General features: G+C 37.2%; 1 protein-coding gene across 3 annotated transcripts in view; it reads left to right on the forward strand.

Moving 5' to 3' along the window:
* Positions 1 to 17,722, forward strand: part of Sugct (succinyl-CoA:glutarate-CoA transferase) — a 719,395-nt gene that overhangs the window by 119,784 nt on the left and 581,889 nt on the right. For all 3 annotated transcript variants that reach the window (XM_076939338.1, XM_076939339.1, XM_034510479.2), the window contains exon 8: positions 2,240 to 2,383. In XM_076939338.1, the coding sequence (XP_076795453.1) occupies positions 2,240 to 2,383 (144 nt within the window). The remainder of the gene's footprint in view (positions 1 to 2,239; positions 2,384 to 17,722) is intronic.

Below are 17,722 nucleotides of genomic sequence, written 5' to 3' on the forward strand. Positions count from 1 at the left end.
TTAGTTCTTTTTTAAAAAGATAACCTTTGTGATGGTTTGTAAATGCTTGGCCCAGGGAATAGCACTACTAGGAAGTGTAGCCTTGTTGGTGTGTCACTTGTAGGTATGTCACTGGACGTGTGGGCTTTAATACCCTTGTCCTAGCTGCCTGGAAGTCAGTATTTTTCTAGCAGCCTCCAAATGAGGATGTAGAACTCTCAGCCCCTCCTGCACTATACCTGCCTTGATGCTGCCATATTCCCACCTTGATGATAATGGACTGAACCTCTGAACCTGTAAGCCAGAAACAAATAAATGCTGTCCTTATAAAAGTTGCCTTGGTCATGGTGGGTGTTCACAGCAGTAAAACCCTAACTAAGACAACCTATTTATCGGTTAAATTGGTCTTGAATCATCATTTGTTAGTATTCTGGGATTTTTTTCCTTTGATTTTAAGTCTAAAAGTGTTTCTTTTATGAAATTGTCACTATTTTTGGTACATATATGTTTAGTATTGTTATGTCGTATTCTTGGACTTTTCTCAATGAAGATAGTGTTACTCCTTACCTCATCTGATTTGCCTTGCTTTGAAGTCTGCCTTGTCAGATATTAGACTATTACAATTGCTTATTTCCTGGTTCATTTGATTGGAATACCTTTTACCTTGTGGTGCTCTCTTTTTATATATTAGATTATTTTCATAATTTTATTTAACTTTTGTGGTTTTCTGATCTTCATTATGGCATTTATTAAAATCCTCTTTGAGTTTTTTAATAGTGTTTATTATTGTTATTTTGACACCATTCTCTAGTACATCATCTAAGTAACCTTTCTCAGGGACATTAGTATAGGAAAAATAGTTTTTGATACTTATTTTGGTTATACATGTTTGTTTATTTGCAGTGGGGCCTAGGTACCTGGAGTTTGATACTGTTTCTTATTATGGAAACCTCGCCTGTATATTGTTGAGCGAGTGCTTTAAGGTCTATTTCCACATTCTATTATATGGGGCTTATTTAAAAGGTAGGCAAATTTGTTTAAATGTTGAAATGGAATATCAGGAGTAGTCCTGGCTCTGCTCAAGCAAAGTGAAATTTCTAAGTTCAGAAGCAAACCCTTTGCAGAGTTAGAGGATTTCTATATGTAATCTTCTAGATCATTGTGCAAATACTTTGGACTTTCCTCAGGTAATGTGTGCTGTTGCTGGTATGGGTATAGCACCCTTCTCTGAAGAGGGGACAATTCTTAGGTAGAGGGAATGTGTAGTTGGTAGCACCAGTCTTGTGTCTTTCTAGTGAAGGGAGCGGATGTGTCCTATAGGGATGAGTGGTTAGAGATGAGTTGGGAATGGGTAACATAGGCTTCCTGGGTAGGGATGTGGGTAAGGATGCATGGCAAGGGCAAATGGAATTGTTAGCTGCTTAAGCTGAGCCTCTATGCCTGAAAAGTGTTATGTCTAAAGTGGTATAGCAACATTTTGAAGTTAGTTTAAACTCTTATTACTAATTATAGTCAAAGTTTAATGATAAAACTGTTCTTTAAATATTAAATTTTAAAAATTAAATATATTTAAATTAAATTTAAATATTAAAATATTTTGTACCCACTTTCAGGGCTCATAAGTTTCTGCAGAAATACATGTAAGCATTAAATGGCTTAATATCTATTAAAATCAAAATTTAAGATTAATTTTTAAAGTTAATATTTAAAGTGATGAGTTTCATTATGATATTTTCACACATATGTGTCCTTATGTGTTTTTTAATAAAGCATATGTCATTAGGGTATTTGTCAGTTATTAGCATGATTATAAGAAAATTAAACCAGGTTTTTTCCTTCTTCTCTTCCTCCTCTTCTTCCTTCTGCTGTCTCTAAAACAGCATTTCATCCAACAGGAGAAAAAACTGTTTTAACTCTTTCCTGGAAGATTAACACTTAAATTTAAATCCAACAATTCATTAATTTTTTATTTAAGTAAGATACGTTAAAAATGAAGTTCAAATGTGTTTGTAACATTTTCTTGTTTCATTTGACTTGGTTTAGGATGGCTGTATGCCTCTTGAGAAATACAGTAGTAAAAATACACAGCTGATATCCTGAATACTAATTTGTTGCATTTATTCATGTGTATGTATGTGTGTGCTCATGTGTAGATATGCATGCTTCAAATATAATTCTTTTATTTAGCTACTGAATGTATGAGAAATATAAAATGAATCAATATTCAATTTCTGTTTTTCCCATTGAATCCTCAAATCAGGATGGAGATCCTGTTCGTCCAGGAGTGGCCATGACTGATCTCGCCACGGGCCTTTTTGCCTATGGGGCCATTATGGCTGGCCTAATACAACGTTATAGAACTGGAAAAGGACTGTTCATTGATTGTAATCTACTGTCATCTCAGGTACCAATTCATATAACATTTTAGTTGATATAACAATGTATTTGGGTTATACCTTTTCTGATAGAATCCAGTGAACACATGTGTAAAACCCATTAAAATTAGAAAAGCAAATATCCCACTTTGTTTTGAATGTATTTCTTTTCATGATGATGATTTTGTTACAATTTAAACACTGTTGCTTAATTAGAACTCCAGGGTCTCCTTGTACTAAAATGGTTTCTATACTCCTGTTGAGAGCACAGTAGGGTTCCTCTGTTTCACTGATATATGAGCTCTGTAACTTCCTTGGTGCTATTTCTTCACATTTTATGTACCATGGACTCTCTTGTAAGTCTAGTGAAATATATAGAGCTAATCTTGGGATTGTATTCTTAAGTCCATAAGATGAGGCAGTTGAATTACAAAAGAAGTATGTTATATGGAAATACATTTATCTCAATTTAAAAATCATTTTTGTGTTATAATATATGTTAGTCAAATAACTATGAAAATTTATGGAAATCAAACTATGTTAGGTAAATGGTCTGCTCCTATGCTGTATTCCCAGCTGTCTTTTTATTCTTCCTTTTGAGACAGTCTTATTAAGTTGACTGACCTTGAACTCAGATTATAGACCAGGGAGAATTTGAACCTGACATCTCTCTGCTTTAACCTCTGGTAACATAATAGTGATTGCAACACCATTAACAATTTGATGTAATGTTGAAAAGAAATGATATCTCAAGAAGTATGCAGGAGATAATATGATATGAAAGGATGTATAAAATTATCAGTGATCAAGTCATAGATATTGCTTATACTCTGGTGGTTTCATTGCCTGCATTCATAATTGTTTAGGTCAGAGGCTGATGAAAATAAAGATATCTTTTTGTATACACTTATGTTATTTAACTCCTGGAACTCTATCCAGGGACTCCAGACTAACCTCCCCGTTTAGACAGTTACAGCTACAGTGTAGTAGGCACATGACTGGTGCAATGAAAGGGTTAATTCACTTCTAACATGACATTTTGCCTCCTTTACTGGATCGGACCCAGATGCTGTACCATATGTGGAAGTTGATTCTGAATAGATAATTTTTCAGGGATAGGAAAAAGAAAATATCTAATTTGTGCAAGGAGACATTTTACTGTGGGAAAATTACTTTCTAGACATAGAGATCTCAGTTGGGAATTTCAGATTTAAGTGGCATACATGGGAAAATAGTAAACTTGGAACACTACATTGGAGAGTTTTTTTCTCTTAGGCAAGATTAAGGAGGTGTATAGAAATAAAAAAGTCAGTATGGTTGATGCTGAAATACTGTGTATGAGTTTCTTAACAGCAACTTTGAATCACTGTTAGAATTTTAATGGTTTTATAAACTGATAAAAGATCTCTCTTCAGATGAGTTATCTTGCTTCTCCACAGAAAGCCACAGATGGTAGTTATGGGAACTAAAAGTCTTTTTTTTCCCTGTGTTAATAGCTGTAATGAGACTGAGGTAAGTTAAGTAACCAAATAAAACTTACATATCCAATAAATGTGCAAGACATGAAAGTTCCATAGGTGTGTGAGATGTGTAATCCTATGGGTTTCTGAGCTTACTTTGTAGATCCTGCTCTCTCTGTCTTGAAATGCTTAACATTTCTGAACAGAAGATTTTTTTTTGTTATTTTTCATTTTTCACCAAGCCTTCTAAATTATGTAGGTTAGTCTATACAATTTTTTTTTTACTGTATACTTACTTTTATACATCAATTATTGATACATTGATTTTCAAAACAGTCTTTATTATGATATAATAGAAGTTAAAAAAAGTCTTCTAGCATTGAATTGGTGATTTTCCATGTGAAATATGTTCTCACTTGCAAGACTTCTTCAAAGTGGGTAAACTCATGGCCACATATACACAAATGTCTGTCTGTCTGTCTCTGTCTCTCTATCTCTCTTTCTTCTTTCCTTTCTTCCTTCCTTCCTGTTTATTCTTCTGTCCTATAATATATGATGACCACTTCCACTTCTCCCTCCACACCTCTCAGCCATCCCTCACTACCTCCTTTCTCCACCAGATTTATTTCCCTTCAGAGAAGAATAGGCTTCCTAGTGTTGTCAACCAAAGACTACACAACAAGATACAATAAGCCTAGGCACAAAGTATCACATCAACCCATTGGGAGGAAAAGTGTCCTAAGAACAGGCAAAAGATTCATAGACACCCACACTATTAGGAATCCCATAAACATTCTAAGCTGGACAACAACAGCATGTATGAAGAGGTATACAAAGTCGTGTGTGTATGTATGTGTGTGTGCTCTCTCTCTCTCTCTCTCTCTCTCTCTCTCTCTCTCTCTCTCTCTCTGTTTAGGCATGGTGTCTATATTGATTACTGAGACTGTAAGCTTCCATAGTCTAACAAAAATGTCTTTTTTGTGCTTTTCACAGCATTGTCGATGCTCAGTCCGGTATTTATCAAATATCAAATTATCCGTTTGATATGCTTGCCTGTGATTGAAAATGTGGTGAAATATGGGTTTTACATTCTAAAGCCCCTGCAAAGCAAGAATCATAGCCATTTTTCTGGGAATTCAGAGATGGACCTGGCCAGAGTCCATTTACTTAGCCAGTATTTAATTAAAGCTTGCTTTAAGTTGTTAATTGTGGTAGTAATCTTACTCCTTTTGGCTTGATTTTAAAGATTTATGTATATTGGTGCTTTGTCTGCATGCACATCTGCACACTAGAAGTGTGGTACTGTAAAAATATAATATCCGCGGTACTTTTCTCGCCAGCAAGAAAAGAAACACGCGGACCAGGATCCTTCTGCAACAAGTTTTATTTCATCATGAGGAGAGGAGACGGGGAGGGGGCTTGAGGTGCCTGCTTAAATAGCCCTTAGCGTGTCGTGTTCATTCTCGATTGGCTGTTTGCCAGTTACTCATCCTGCATGAGTCAGGCCGCCCTAACCTCAGCGCTTAGTATGGAGCTAACTGCCTGAGAGGATGTGAGCTGCCTCCTTGAGGCAGAGTTCCGCCTCGGCAGCTCGCAGTTTCTTCTCTGCACTTTCCTGGCTGCCAGTTCGCGCGTACTATGGTTACAAACAGTTGTGAGCCACTATGTGGGTGCTGGGAATTGAACTTGGGACTTCTGGAAGAACAGCCAGTGCTCTTAACCACTGAGCCATTGCTCCCATCCCAGCATCTTAATCTTGACTGGTGGGATTAACTCTACATGAAAGATTCAAGACTGAGGGATCATGAAGTCTTACTCCAAAGTTACAGGGAGCTGTGGAGATCAGGCACTGTGTGGTAATGTAAGAGCCTCTGTAAGAGGCCCTGAAAGGCCATTTCATGAAGCTGAGATTTTATCAATCTCAGTTGAAGTGGAGGGCCCAGAGTGCTGGGGATGCCAGGTATCTGCCAAGGAAAGAGCCAGCCTATGCAAGAGAGAGCCTATGCATAACAGATCTGGAGGCACCAGGCCAGCCAAACCCTCTGGAGAGCAGAAGAATCTATCAGGAGTCCAAGATGCCTGATTTGGTGCTTCAGGATTGTTTACCATGATGGGTTTTGTTCTTCCTTTGGTCCATCTTTTTCTGATATATTTCTCTTCCTCTTTTTTTGCAGTGGGAATGTCTACTCTGTGCCATTATATATTGGAAATATGTAACTTGTTTATGTATGCAATTTAACCCGCAGTTAAGAGGTTGTGTTTCAAAAGACAATTTGGCCTTTTGAACAGTGTTGGGAATGTTAATATTTATGAGAACTTTTGAACTCAGTTGAATACATTTTGCATTATTGAGCTGGCCATCAGCATAGTATGGTTTGAATACAAAATGTCCCTTCTAGATTTATGCATTTGAGTGTTTGTTTCCCAAGTTGGTGGCACTGTTTGGGATGGTTATGGAGCCTTGAGGAGATAGAATCTTACTAGAGGAAGTAGGTCCTTATCAGTAGACCTTGAGGTTTTATCGCCAGGTTCCACTTCCTTTACTGTTTCATGATTGCTAATGAAATGTGACTGATAAGACTTCTGCTCCTTATGCCTTCCCTGTAAGGAGAAACTTCTTTGATGAGGCATGATAGCTCCACTTACTTGTGGTTACAAGGGTAAGATTTAGAATATAGTTAAGAATTATATGGGTCTAGCAGATTGGTGGTAGTAGATTTTCTTCTAAGATCCATGAATTCAACTAAGCCCCAGGAAATTTAACTAGGTTTCTAGGAACAGATATGATTTCCCTTCTGTTGAGTGAGCCTTAAATTAATTTGCACAGCTGTTGATTATCACCAAAGTGTGAGTGCCACTTATTATATTATTGTAATCACTTTTCTGTTGCTGTGATAAAAACCCATGGGCATAGTAGGATGAGTTTATTTTAGGTTAACAGTGCCAGAGGGTTAGAGTCCATGATATAGGAATGGAGGTAGCAGGTGATGGGTGACTAGTGTAGCATCTAAAGACTCCTATCTCCAACCACAAACAGGAAACAGAGAGGGCTAACTCAAAATGATATGAGTCTTTTGGAACCTCAAAGTCTGCATTCCTCCAGCAATGCTGCACCTCCTAATCCTCCCCAAAGAGCCACTGATCGAACCTAGCATCCAAATGCCTAAGACTTATGATGGACTCTTTATTCAAACTACCACACGCACTGTTATGGTAATCTTTCTGTGCTGGTAATTGTTTAGTTCATAGGTTCAACAGCTGGGAAGGACACTTATTGTTTTATTCCTTTGGTAGCTTGCATGGTACTGTCTGGCAGTATGGGAGTTTGACTGCAGGAAGGAGACTTTCAGATGTTAAGTGTATACATTTGAAGTATGAGTGTACACTTTTAAGTGTAAGTGTGTACGCACACATACACTTAAAATCATTGCATGTAACTTTAGGTAAATATAAAATAATGTAATTGCTTGAAGCTTTATCAAACAATCTTAGTGTTATTTGTCCTCCTTCCCTCCTTTTCCTTCTGTATTGACTCCCTCTCCTAGCTAGAGGCCCCTTCCAGTTTTTCTGTTTTTGTTTTCATATCACCTGAATCCTGCTAGTCCCTTTTAACCCCTCTCCCATGGTCCATTTATACCTTCCTGGTTTCTGTAGTTATTCTATATTATATACTCACATCTGAAGACTTGGAGCTAGGAATCACAGTTGAGAGAGAATGGCATTTATCTTTCTGTTTTTTTATGCAATGTTTTAAATTATTTTTTTTTTTACAATTTCATATGTAAGTATGGTATTTACATCCTTTCTATTTTCCTCCTTTCTTCTAACTCCTTCCAGACCCCAGCTTCCTCTCAAATACACAATTCCTTCTTGTATAATTAAGGTTGCATTATCTACACACATCACACATACCCTACTAAGTTCATTTATGTTCTTATGTTCTTATGTAGTTCTTACGTTTGAGTGTTTGGGATGACCACTTGGTATTGGTTAATGTATCGGGGGCTTGTCCATGGAGAAAGTATATTCCACCTTCTCAGCAGCCATTGATTGCCTGTAGCTCTTCATATAGAGGTGGAACATTGTAACACTTGCGCTATGCACATTTGTTTGTAGACTGATGAGACTATTATGCAGGTAACCACATAGTTGATGTTTTGTGCTTGCAGCATTCCTGTTATTTCTTGAAGACACTATCTAGTAGCAAGTATCCTGGCCCTCAGATGTTTTTTTTTTTTTTTTTAACATTTCTTATTCATCCATAGTATTTCCTGAGCCCCAGGTCTAGGGTTTATTCTAGATAATACCAATTTGGGATGGGCACCCAATGGCCACTTATTCTCTGCATTTTGATGAGTTTTAAGTTTCTATGAAAGCCTTCATGTGCTAATAAAAGAATCTTCTTTGATGAGGGCTGAGAGCTACACTTATTTGTGGGTATAAGGATACATATTTAGAGTACAGTTAGAAATTATTTTGATTTAGGAAACTGGTAGTAGTAGGTTTTCCTGTAGGGTCCATGACATCTCCAGCCATGGGAAGTCACCTAGGTTTACAATACTATGCAGGAACTAATTTGACTTACATGTTTTGATAACAGTTCATCATTGAGGGATGCAAAGACAGGACTCAGGTAGGCCAGGAATCTCGATACAGGAATGAAACATTTCATGGAGGGGTGCTTCTTATTGGCTTGCTCTGAATGGATTGCTCCTTCTTTCTTATGCAACCTAGAACTACCTATCACTGTGTGGCACCACTTACAGTAGCTGGACTCTCTCACATTAATCATTAATCAAGAAAATGCCTCACAGACTTGCCTATCAGCTAATCTTATGGAGGTGTTTCTCAACTGATGATCTTTCTTCCCAGATTTCCCTAGCTTATGTCATGTTGACAATAATGACAATCACCAACACCACAAAAAGAACCATAGGCAGCATATCTTCTTTGACAGCTTGCATAGCATCTTCCAATACTATGAAATCTAGTCCTCAGGGAGGAGGCTTCCAAGTCAGTATCAGCTTGATTCCCTCAAGACCCGTGTGAAGTGTGTGGTGTCTTCAGCATTAGAGTGTCAACTTCAAGTTCTAGGAGACAACCAAGAGCAATGGCAATAGTTTACATTGTTTTGGGTTTGTCTTGGACACTCTTTGACCAGTAACTCTAAGGGAGGTTTCCAATGCCTCATGTAGGTAGTGTTTCAGCTGAGGTTGGAGATCACATGATCAGTTGTTCTTTGTAGTATGATGAATTTTTGCTTTCTGTAATGGGCTCCTGCTGAAAAAAGAAACTTCTTTGATGAGGGATAAGATCTACCCTTATGTGTGGGTACAAGGATAAGTGCTTAAAATGTTAGGAATTATAGTTGTGTGCTGGCTAATGTTTGGTCAACTTGCTATAAACTAGTCATATGGGAAGAGAGGCCTCAGTTGAAAACCTCCTACACATAGATTGACCTGTGAGCTTTTTTTTTTTTCCCGAATTAATGATTGATGTGGAAGGCCCATTGTCAGTGGTGCTTCCCCAGTTCCTGAGTTACATAAGAAAGCAGCTGAGCGCTCAAAAAGAGCAAGCCAGTAGGCAGCATTTCTCTGAGGCTTTTGCTTCACTTTCTGTCTCATGGTTCTTGCCTTGAATCCATTTCCTTACTTTCCTCAATAATGGAGTGTGACCTGAGAGTTGTAAGCTGGAATAAATTCCTCTAAAAGTTGTTTTTGGACATGGTGCTTTATGACTGTCATAGAAACCCGAGACAAGTGGTTTAGGAACGTTGTAGTAGGTTGTTCCATCCTCCCCTGTGGGCCATGAACTTATTAGTCACAGGGAGTTGGCTAGGTTTCTATTATCAGGTATGATTTACCTCATGTTTAGTGTGCTTTAAGTCCTATTAGAGAACTGTTGTTTACCATCAGGATGTATGTGCAACTATTGCACCTTGCCATTCTCATCATTCCTGTGTTTGACAGTAATCATTGTTGGTACAACTATTGATTGCTTTGTATCATAGCAGATCACATATCACCTCCCATTACTATGAAAACTAATCCTTGGGTAGCAGGCTTTTGGGTCATACCAAGTTTAAATGTTCTTAATCCTGTGTCCAAAGTGTACAGTGTCCTCAGCAAGAGGTTATTTCCTTCAACTTCTGGGAGGCAACCAAGGGAAACAGCAACAGCTTAAATTGTTTTAAGAGTCTCTTGTACTCCTTTGACCCACAATTCATATGAGGTTGGTTGGCACTATCTTTTTTGGTTTGCTTTATTCTGTTCTTATATCTCTACCTCCCTTCCAACCCTTAATTCTATCCTAATCCCTCTCAACCCCCCAACACTAGGTAGGAGAGAAAGAAGGTTAGGGGAAAAAATGGGGCACTGCCTTCTTTCAGCCAACAAAATAGACTACATCCTGTTGAATAGGGGCATTGAGTTCCTTGGGGGTAAGTCCAATATTTTTCATCAGGATACCTTCAACTTCTCATCAAACCTCAATATCAGCAGCCAGTAGCAGGAGCTGCCTCCCTGAGCACCCCTGACTCCATCGTGGCTCTGGCTTTTATACCTTCTCCAGAGGTTTCAGAATTAAACTATCCACAGCTGGAAAAGATCACTCCCTGCTACTGCATGAGGCAAATCATAATTACCTGCTGTGAAGCAGCCTATTATCCCACAGTTGGAATTAAAACAAAAAGAAAATTCACATAACATAATTGGGTTTTTAAAGAAACCAAAATTCTCACTACAGAGGGTTCTTTTGTCAGGTGGTGGGGTTTTTCAGTCCATGTCTCTTAGAGGCACTTGTCTTAAGTAGTTTAACTTCATTTAAACTATCTCTCTATATAATTTTCTACTTCCATCTATTTACTTACAAATTTCATGATACCGTCATTCTTTACATCTGAATAATATTACATTGTATATATGTACCATGTTTTCATTTTCCATTTACCAGTTGACAGATATTTAGTTTTTGTTTATTTCCTGTCTATTCTAAATAAAGCAACAATGAATACATCTGAGCAAGTACCTATGGATGTTCAGTCTCAAAGTAGTTTTAAGTTGCATTTTCCTTATTGCTATGGCTGTTGAAACTTTCCAAACATTTCTCTTTTTTTTGAAAAATTTTTTTATTGGATATTTTATTTACATTTCAGATGTTATCCCCTTACTCCACCCCCCCAGGAACCCCCTATTTCATCCTTGATCCTCCTGCTTCTATGAGGGTGTGCCCCCACTTACCCCCAAACTCCTACCTCCCCACCCTTGAATTCCCCCACACTTGGCGTCTAGCCTTTATGGGACCAAGGATTTCCTCTCCCACCTATGCCCTACAAGGCCATCCTCCCCTACATATACAGCTGGAGCCATGGGCTCCCTCCCTATGTGCTCCCAGGCTAGTGATTTATGCCCTGAGAGCTCTGGTTGGTTGGTATTGTTGCTCTCCTCATGGGACCACAAACCCTTTCAGCTTTTTTAGTCTTCTCTCTAACTCCTTCATTGGAACCCCTTGATCAGTTTAATGGTTAGCTGTGAACATCCATATCTGAAGATGTCAGGCTCTGGCAGACCTCTAAGGAGACAGCTATATCAGGCTCCTGTCAGCATGCACTTCCTGACATCCATATCAGTGTCTGCCTTTGGTGACTGCACATGGGATAGATACCCAGGTGGAACAGTCTCCGAACGGCCCTTCCTTTAGTTTCTGTCCCATACTTTATCTTCATATTTGCCCCCTTGAGTATTTTTTTTACTCCTTCTAAGAAGGACTGAAGCACTCACACTTAGTCGTCCTTCTTCATGAGCTTCATGTGGTCTGTGAGTTGAATTGTGGGTATTTCAAGCTTCTGGGTTAATATCCAATTATCAATGAGTGCATACCATGTGTGGTCTTCTGTGATTGGGTTACCTCACTAAGGATGATATTTTCTAGTTCCATCCATGTGCCTAAGAATTTCTCGAATTCATTGTTTTTAATAGCTGAGTAATACTCCATTGTGTAAATGTACCAAATTTTTTGTATCCATTCCTCTGTTGAAGGACATCTGGGTTCTTTCCAGCTTCTGGCTATTATAAATAAGGCTGCTATGAACATAGTGGAGCATATGTCCTTGTTCTATGTTGGAGCATCTTCTGGGTATATGCCCAGGAGTGGGTATAGCTGAATCCTCAGGTAATACTATGTCCAATTTTCTGAGGAACTGCCAGACTGATTTTCAGAGTGGTTGCACCATCTTGCAATCCTGCTAACAATGGAGGAATGTTCCTCTTTCTCCACATCCTTGCCAGCATCTCCTATCACCTGAGTTTTTGATCTTAGCCATTCTGACTGGTATGATGTAGAATCTCAGGGTTGTTTTGATTTGCATTTCCCTGATGACTAAGGATGCTGAACATTTTCTTAGGTGCTTCTCGGCCATTTGAGTTTCCTCAGTTGAGAATTCTTTGTTTAGCTCTGTACCCCATTTTTAATAGGGTTATTTGGTTGTCTGGAGTCTAATTTCTTAAGATCTTTGTATATATTGTACATTAGCCCTCTATTGGATGTGAGATTGGTAAAGATCTTTTCCCAATCTGTTGTTTGCCATTTTTTTTTTCTACTGACAGCGTCCTTTGCCTTACAGAAACTTTGCAATTTTATGAGGTCCCATTTGTCAATTCTTGATCTTAGAGCATAAGTCATTGGTGTTCTGTTCAGGAACTTTTCCCCTGTGCCCAGGTATTCAAGTTTCTTTCCCACCTTCTTTTCTATTAGTTTCAGTGTATCTAATAGGTTTTATGTGGAGGTCCTTTATCCACTTGGACTTAAGCTTTGTACAAGGAGATAAGAATGGATCGATTTGCATTCTTCTACATGCTGGCTGCTGGTTGAACCATTGTCGACAATGCAGTCATTTTTCCCACAGGATGGTTTTAGCTCCTATGTCAAAGATCAAGTGGCCATAGGTGTGTGGGTTCATTTCTAGGTCTTCAATTCTATTCCTTTGATCTACCTGCTTGTCTCTGTACCAATACCATGCAGTTTTTATCACTATTGCTCTGTAGTACAGCTTGAGGTCAGGGTTGGTGATTCCTCCAGAAGTTCTTTTATTGTTGAGAATAGTTCTCGATATCCTGTTTTTTTGTTATTCCAAATGAATTTGAGAATTTTTCTTTCTAACTCTGTGAAGAATTATGTTGGGATTTTAATGGGGATTGCATTGAATCTGTAGATTGCTTTCAGCAAGATGGCTATTTTTTACTATATTAATCTTGCCAATTTATGAGCATGGGAGATCTTTCCATCTTCTGAGATCTTTGATTTCTTTCTTCAGAGACTTGAAGTTCTTGTCATACAGAGCTTTCACTTGCTTGGTTAGATTCACACCAAGGTATTTTATATTATTTGAGACTATTGTGAAAGGTGTCATTTCCCTAATTTTTTTTCTCAGCCTTTTTATCTTTTGAGTAGAGGAAGAGTACTGATTGTTTGAGTTGATTTTATAACCAGCCAGTTTGCTGAAGTTGTTTATCAGGTTTAGGAGTTCTCTGGTGGAATTTTTGGGGTCACTTAAGTTTACTATCATATCATCTGTAAATAGTGATATTTTGACTTGTTTTTTTCCTATTTGTATTCCTTTGACTTCTTTTCATTGTCTAATTGCTCTGGCTAGGACTTCCAGTACTATATTGAATAGATAGGGAGAGAGTGGGCAGCCTTCTCTAGTCCCTGATTTTAGTGGGATTGCTTCAAGTTTCTCTCCATTTAGTTTGATGTTTTCAAACATTTCTCAACTATTATGTTTCTTCTGAGAATTCTCTGTTCATATTTATACCCCCATTTTAATTTAGTCATTTGTTTTTTTTTTATTCCTTATATTTTGACTTCATTGTACAGTATAGTTATTAATGCTTTATCAAATTTGGAGCCACCAAAGCTTCTCTCCAACTCTGTAGGCCTCCTCCTCACTTGACTGTTTCCCTTGCTCCGCATAAGTTGGATTTATTTTTCTTTGAGTTTGATGAGTAAACTGTTGGCCTTACGTCCAGAATGAATGGAATTATATTCAGAATGTATTTTCCTGCACCTGTGTCTTGTAAGATGCTGTATGTATTTTCTTTTCACAATTTCAGCATTGTAGGTTTCACTTGGAGGTCTTTGATCCATTTGAAGTTGATTTTTGTGAGGGTGTTAATTGTAGGTCTAGTTTCATTACTTTACTGTACTGGCATACAAGGTTGTTTAAAGGTGCAATGCAATAAAGGATGTGAACACAACATTATAAATTGTATAGTAATCTATTGATGGGTAGCATTAGATTTATTTGGTTAGTGTAATGTATTTCTTAGGGTTAGATTTGTGCTGAGATTGAAAATTACATATTAAAATCATTATTTGATTATTATATTTATACCTTTTAACAATAGAGAATATTAAGTTCACTTTATCTTTCAATTTTAAAAACATATCTAGAGTCTAGATGCAAAAACAAACCCACAAAATGTGTATATATATGTATATGAAATGTTATTTTTAGGTCCTTTTCAAAGTATCATGATAGGAAATTTCTCTTTTTAAAAAAAGTATTCTTTTTATTTATTTTTATTTTAAATATCTGTTCACCCATATTTAGCACATAGCACTTGTTTTTAGTTTTAGCTGCCTGGAAAACAATTTTTTTTCATACAGTCGTCAAAGACTACTACTTGTTTTGATCACATTATATAGAATGATGAATGACATTCAATGCCAGCCACTAAAAATGTGATTTTGAACCCTCTTAAAAGTGATCTACTGTACAATAGACAAATTATGCTTGATTTGAATAGTAGCTAATTATTAACTCAGAGATGATTGCCTCAACCACAACAAAACCATTTCAGCGAGTTCACTGTGGAGACACGATGGTGCCCGGGATGTGGTTTGTAGTGGGCACCAAATATTTTGTAGTTTCAAAGCTATAAACTTTTAACCCTTGTCATAAAATTCTTTTGATTTTCTTTTAGTCTTAATATGATTTAAAGTTGTTCACTCTAGATTGTCTAATGTCAGCATCTAAATACTGTGTCCTTAGATGGTATTGGTAAAGAGCAAGGAAGTGGGTGTGGATGTGGTTCCAATTACCCTGCTGCTCTTACTCTTCTGTTGTGGCTTTCAGAAATATCTTTTGTAAGTTTAATATCCTTCCTGTACGTAATTGTAACCAGGCTTTCTTAATTATTCTATAGTGAGTTAGTGCTTTAGTTCCATGGTTATTTACATAGATCGAGCATATTGTCACTTTTGATGCCATGATCTTTCCACATATTTGAATGTTGTTCATATTACACGTTCATAAACAGGTTAGGATCCATAAAAGTTTAACTCATTGTAGCAACTTTCCAAATTACAAACAAGTGCATTCCTGTGAAATTTATCATTTTGTTCTACACTTGTGTTTGTAATGTTCAGTAAGTTTTGTAAAGTTTTTTTTAAAGTTAGTTTTATTGAAGTATACATTTTATACAATAAAATTCACTTTAAAAGTCAACTTAATGTTTTTTAATAAATTTACAAAATTGCAAATATACCACTACAAATCAGGATTTGAAGTGAATATTCACATAGTAGTCTCTAGTTTCATGAGAGGCCAGAGCAGAATTGGGGAGGGTCCCAGAGCTGGGCTGATTCAGAAGAATTCAGGGCTTATTTAATTGTCTGTTACCCTAGGAGATTGATATTTATGGATTTTTCTACAAAATATTTTAAAAATCGTGGAACTGCATTAATATAAAGATGAACACAATTCATTATTTTGCTTGCTGTTATTACATTCTTTCTTAAGAAAGAAATTAAAATTAAACATTTTTTATGCCCCTAAAGTACTGTAGGTACCATAATCAGACATTATGTTTGTTGTACCTAATAAACTGGTTCTGGAAGAATCATGATAAGAAATTTGTTTTGCAGTTACTTATTTGTAAATGTGACAAAGAAATGAGGTGGAAAAAAAAACAACCCTTGTGCATTTAGGAAGGAACTGGAGCTAGAAACTGGAATTCTGTTAAGGTATAGGCAGGGCACTGAAGGTACAGAAGCACACAGTTATGGTGAAGGAAGCTGAGACAGTGCAGTACGGAAAGCAAGAGCAGTAACATCAGAAAGTTCAAAAGTTCAGCAACAGTGCTTTGGAATTTTAATATCTCTTCTAAGAGGCCAAATACATTCTTGCTTTGAAGACCCCATCAATCATTGCATATCTGTTGTCAGTTTTTATAATTAAGTTTATTTTAAAAAATTTATATGTATGTATTGTATTTACTTAATTTCCCCCTAATTCTTCTCCTAACCCTCCCATATCTTCAACTCCCTACTTCCTCTCAAATTCATGGTCCTTTTTAAAATATCATTTTACACACACACATACACACACACACACACACACACACACACACACCTGCGCGCGCGTATTGTGTTGGATAAATAATTAGGGAGTTCATACTTTTTAGGAAGGTGGCAGTAGTAGGATCTTCTCTAAGATCTGTGACCTCATTAGTTGTGAGTAGTTGTCTATATTTTTAGTACCAGGCATGATTCCCTTCCTGTATAGTGGATTTTAAGTTTAATGGAGAGCTGTTGCTTACCACCAAGATGTAAGTGCCACTCTGGCACAGTGTTGGTCATTGTTGTGGTTCATAGGCATCACAGTTGGGTGTGAGTGCCACTCTGGTACAGTGTTGGTCATTGTTGTGGTTCATAGGCATCACAGTTGGGTGGTGTGACTGCTGATTGCTTTTCATTCATGGGGGGCATGTGTTACTTTCCAGTACAAAAAGCAAGTTCTCAGGGAAAGGGCTTTTAAGTGAGACACAGTTCAGTTCCTTCAAGTCCTAGGTTTTTAAGTTCATGGGGTCTTGAAGAATAGGGATTTACCTTCAACTTCTAGAAGTCACTCAAAGGAAACAGTAACAGTCTTGTAGTTTCTTGGGATTCTCTGACCAACACCTCAAAAGATTTTTCATGCCTGATGCTGGGGTTTTTGTTATATAGTCAATAACTGTTGTGGGGAGCTTTATTACCTCAAACAGCATAACTTCTTTATACTGTATTTGTATACATATGCATACATTTATATAGGTACTATTAAAATTAAATAGTATAAATTAATTTTAGGTAAATATAGAATAGAATGAATTCCCTTTGGATTTTTAAAACAATTTTTATCCCTTCTTTCCTCTCTCTCTGTGTTATCTTACCTTCTTTCCCAATTAAATCCGCCATACCCTGCATAGTTCATTAAAGAAGAAATAAAAAATGGCTAAATAATATCTTAAATAGTTCATCATCCTTAGAAATTATGGAAATGCAAATTAAAGAACTTTGAGATTTATTTTAAACAGTGAAAATGGGTAAAAGCAACAAAACAAAGTCAACAAATGCTAAAGCTATGGGGAAAGAGGAGCGGATTCACCACTGTCAGGGTTGCAAACTGCTGCAGCTACTCTGGATATCAGTGTGGAAATTGCTCAAACAGCTAAAAATAAATTTACCATATGATCCAGGTATACAACTCTTTGGCACATACCCAAATGACTTGACATCCTACTCCACAGAAGTTACTCAGCCATGTTCACTGCCACTCTTGTCACACAGCTAAGGTGTGTCAACAACCCATATCCTTCAACAGATGAGTAGACAATGAAATGTGCTTCCTAGACCCAGCGCAACCTGATCTGGCTGTAAAGAAAACTGAACCAGGAAATTCTCAGTCGAGTGGATAGAACTAGAAAATAGAAAACATTAAGTTGAGTGAAGTAACCCAGACTCAGAAAGACAAATGCCACATGTTCTGTCTAATCATTTTGTCTAATTATTGGTTCCTAATTCTAAATCTTCACATGTGAATATTCAACCTGGGGCAACTGCAGAAACTGGGACAGTAAACAGGGGCCA

This window comes from Arvicanthis niloticus, chromosome 8 (assembly GCF_011762505.2).
Source record: "Arvicanthis niloticus isolate mArvNil1 chromosome 8, mArvNil1.pat.X, whole genome shotgun sequence".
In the NCBI taxonomy this organism is placed as follows: domain Eukaryota; kingdom Metazoa; phylum Chordata; class Mammalia; order Rodentia; family Muridae; genus Arvicanthis; species Arvicanthis niloticus.